The sequence below is a fragment of the Phaethon lepturus genome, unplaced genomic scaffold, assembly GCF_000687285.1.
Source record: "Phaethon lepturus isolate BGI_N335 unplaced genomic scaffold, ASM68728v1 scaffold18423, whole genome shotgun sequence".
NCBI lineage: Eukaryota > Metazoa > Chordata > Aves > Phaethontiformes > Phaethontidae > Phaethon > Phaethon lepturus.
In genome coordinates this window covers 13184-17270 of record NW_010529927.1, presented here as the reverse complement: position 1 = coordinate 17270, position 4087 = coordinate 13184, and the positions used below count along the sequence as shown (strand labels likewise).

At 40.3% G+C, this 4087-nt stretch overlaps 1 protein-coding gene across 1 annotated transcript in view; it reads left to right on the top strand.

The window, feature by feature from the left end:
- Nucleotides 1-380: 380 nt before the first annotated feature.
- The window catches only part of LOC104618492 (carboxypeptidase A2-like), a gene marked incomplete at its 5' end in the record, with an annotated part of 7530 nt that continues 3823 nt past the window's right edge, over nucleotides 381-4087 (top strand). Inside the window, 6 exon segments of the mRNA XM_010284102.1 lie at nucleotides 381-462; nucleotides 1328-1462; nucleotides 2240-2338; nucleotides 2934-3035; nucleotides 3205-3306; nucleotides 4045-4087. The exon segment at nucleotides 4045-4087 is cut by the window's right edge and continues 32 nt beyond it. Coding sequence (XP_010282404.1) covers nucleotides 381-462; nucleotides 1328-1462; nucleotides 2240-2338; nucleotides 2934-3035; nucleotides 3205-3306; nucleotides 4045-4087 — 563 coding nt within the window.

Sequence of the window (4087 nt, the reverse complement as noted above, 5' to 3'; positions counted from 1 at the left end):
TTTTAGATCCTTGTTTCACTGTGTGCTCTGTTGTAAAATGCTCCCCAAACATTTGCAAACTCAACCAGAAATTTTTTTCTGCAAGTTGTGGCAAATAACTAAAAGATGCAAGACTGATCCTTGTAAGTAATTAAAAACTCATCTACTTGATGTCTTGTTTATGATGAAATCTTAAAAATTTAACTAGTTGCTAATCTAGTGCACCTATAGCAGGTTGCTGGTTGAACTCTTGGGTGATACTTAAGTCAACTGCAATAAAGAAGTCCCTATCAGCTGGTGGCATGCAACTAACTACCCACCAAATTCATGATCTTAAAACAAGCTAGTTCAACCGGGCCTCTTTTTGAGGCTGTTTCGGAAGACTTATTGATTCATTGCAGGCACCAGGTTCTCCGAATCAAGACAAGAAATGAGGAGGAGGTTAAGAAGTTACAGCTTTTGGAATCGCTGGAACACCTTGCGGTATGTTATTACCACAGAGGCATTTTTCAACGTTTCAGACTGGGGTAGGACTTGTCACAGTAGGACTTTGTGTCGCATTTGGAAGGTTCATGCCACACTGTGGCAGCTGCCATAAATAAATTTACTGTCTCAATTCTCGGTGTTTGATCTGCAAGTTGTAGTACCAGCCAGGTATTGAGGAGTGCCTGCATTCACATTTTCTTCTTATTGGGCTTACAATCATATTTGAATGGATCTGCTCTTAATCTTAGTATTGAAAATCTTGTCTTTAAAGCTGAGATGCTAATGTTTTTGTACTTGTCTCACAGTGTTATGGGAGGAATTTGTTAGTTAGAGTCTACATGGTATTGAAACAGGAAAACACACTATAAAATTCTAGGTTATTGCTGTTCTTGTTGCCATTAGTAAGAATTTTTATTATTGCTTTCTTTAAAAATATTGATTTGAATAGTATAGAAATGAAAATTTAGAAAAGCCTTACCAAAGGAGGAATAAAACCAATGGGTTTCATATTACCTAATGCTGTAATATGGAGCTTTTCTTGAAACTGTTTCTGGTGAAAGGGAGAATAATAAAATAATCATCACCAAAGACTAAAATTTCCTTTTACGTGTATGAAGCTCTGACTCAGTGAAAATGCTGACTTTAGCCTCCTGCAGACCTTTGCTATTTTTTTGTGAGTTTGTCACATTAACTGGTAGAAAGTTGTGGTGAGGCCTAAAGAATGGAGTGTGATGTAAGTGTGATGGGGCAGAATACTGCAGGAGTAGTTCAATTTGGGAGAAATCAGCATTTCTAAAGCTTTAGAACAGCTGTTTGCAGAACGCTTTCCCCAAACCAGATCCATTTCTTTTTCTCTTTTCAGCTTGATTTCTGGATAAATCCCTCCACCCCTGCCCTCCCTGTGGATGTGCGAATCCCTGCTGACAGCGTCCAAGCAGTCAAAGCCTTCCTGGAGTCCTGCGGGATTGAGTACTCCATCCTGATTGAAGATCTGCAGGTAGGCAATGTCACTAGCATGCAATTAGCTTTTAAATCCTGTGGAAACAAATGGTGAATCACAATCTGGCCTCGTTCATTAATTAATGGACTTTTCTATACTCTGCTTTCCATGAGGTTCTTCCCTTATTTTTGTAGTCTGTGCATTAATTTCTCAAAGATGATCTGTGGATCACTGCTGTGCTGGGAAGCTGTGGAGATCACTCTGCGGATGTTGTCTGAAACGAGGTTGAATAGCGACATCAGTAAACACATAGGCTTCACAGGGCTCCTCTTCTGATAACCCCTGAGGAATTTCATGTGGTCTTTTGGCCTCAGATATTTGGGAATCACAACACTAAAGTTACTCATAATTCAGTAAACTCTGTTAAGAGCAGGTCTGGATCATAATCTGAAAGCACTTTACCCCACCAAGTGAGAGAAAAGTCACCCTCTTGGGCACTAATCTGACATTTCTTCATGAGCAATAATCTCAAAATGGCACCTAAAATGGCATTAACTCAGCAGAAACACTGCCCCCCTCAGCTTTCCAATGCTGTTCTTGTTAATCTTAACAAGTGTTTAAAACTTAATGCTGACCATTTAAACACTGGTATTCTTGCCCATTTCACTACAGATACATTCAGCAGAAGCATCTGTTTGCTTCGTAGCTGTGGGAAGCTTAGGTCTGGGTCTGGAGCCAGTATGCAGCACACCATCTTGTAATTTGAGATAAACATTTGGTCAGAAGTTTGCAAATCAAGCAGGCTTTTCTCAACATTTGAATGGCTTCTTTTAGGTTGTTCTAGATAAAGAAAAGCAGGATATGGCCTACAGTCAACAAAGGGAGCGCAGCAGCAACAGCTTCAACTATGGAACTTACCACACTCTGGATTCAGTGAGTACCTGAGCTTTGGGGGAAGAGGATTCTTCTTTCTGGCCTTTTTTTCATGCTGTCTTCAATTAAACATCCTATATTGGGGTCTAAAATGTCTTTCCAGCTTCTTTTAGCATCTGTCTTTGTTTTTAAATGTACTAATTTTGTGGTCAGCACAATGAGCCAGCACTCTCCTTGACAGAGTGTTCGAACAGGCAAATGTTGATCATACTTTTTCATAAACTCTTCTGCAGAGTTCTGTCAAAACCCTTCCTTCTGATTTTCAAAAGAGACTGAGAAATAAATGAATCTTGAAATAGGGAAATATAGGAAACCAGTAGCCATCGAGCAGAGGGAAGGTATTTCTACTTACCAGAAGTCCTTAAAAAGGGTTTTGGATTTATTCCTTCAATAAGTAGATCTTGATGATATAGCAGTGCTTCCTTCTACTTTGTGATGTTAGGAACAGCGCTGACTACACTGATATAAGGCTTTGAAGAGGTCGTAGTAATGAAGGCAAAAGGAGAGAAAGGTGGATTTCATCAGGTCCTACAGTTGTTCTGGGCAGTACTATACATAAATGTCATGTAAATGTCATCATGACTTTTCATTTCAGATTTATGCGGAACTAGAACATCTTGCATCTGAGTATGGCAACATTGTCAGTAAACTCCAGATTGGGGAATCCTATGAAAAGCGACCTTTGTATGTGCTGAAGGTATGACATAAGTCACAGAACGTGTGCCTACGTGCGTGTATACGTATACTAATATACGTATGTATTACAGATACAGCACAATTCAGTCCAAAGCATCCCAGTCTATCTGGGGTGTTCTTGACTAAAAGGTGGCAGTGAGAGTTTTAAAACTTTCTGTTTCGTTTGACAGTTCAGCACTGGAGGAAGCAACCGTCCTGCAATCTGGATTGATGCCGGTATCCATTCCCGAGAGTGGGTTACCCAAGCAAGTGCAATATGGATAGCTAAAAAGGTCACTTCAGCAGTGATGGATTTTTCTTTTATCTTGGGAATGTCTCTGACTACTTATAAGTATATCACACCTGTATGTGTTTAGCCAGCTCTTCTAACTCCCCTTCACCCCTCTTAAAACACAGCCAATGCCAGAGAGAATATGGCAGCTGCCTAGACAAAGAATTGAAAAATGCTGTGTATTGTTAGAACAGCTGGGAGAAGTTTAGGTAGACAAACTGTATTAGCTCAGGTGAAATTGTTGAGCACTGCAGGGTTGATTGGTAGCTATACAAATAACTGAGGACTTTTTGAAGATTAGTTTGCTCCTTCAGTCTGCCAACACAGAGAAACACTGTTGTTTGTTACCTTCCACAAAAGTGCCAAAACTTCCATCTCTCTATAAACAGGCATTTAAATTCTGTTGAAAAAGACTAAGCCACCAGAGAAGTGCAGCCCAACCTGGCTAATCCATCTCAATCTTAGTGCCAGCCTTGGCCCATTCTCTGGGACAGACAGGAAGAGATTTTGTTGCCCTCTTCCATTAACTTCCTGTCTTCAGAATAAAATAGTAAAGCAGATTCATTGTTCCTTCCAAGCTCCAAGTCTAACGAGGAACATTTATGGCCAGCAGGTAATTAATGTTTCTCGTTTCCCTGCACTGAAAGCCAGACTTGCCTCTGTACCTAGCTGTTGGAGCATAAGCATCAGGGAAAGAAATATGCTGATAATCATGGTGTATCATACTGTCTCTGCTTAGATTGCCTCTGACTATGGGAAGGATCCATCTGTCACCTCTCTGC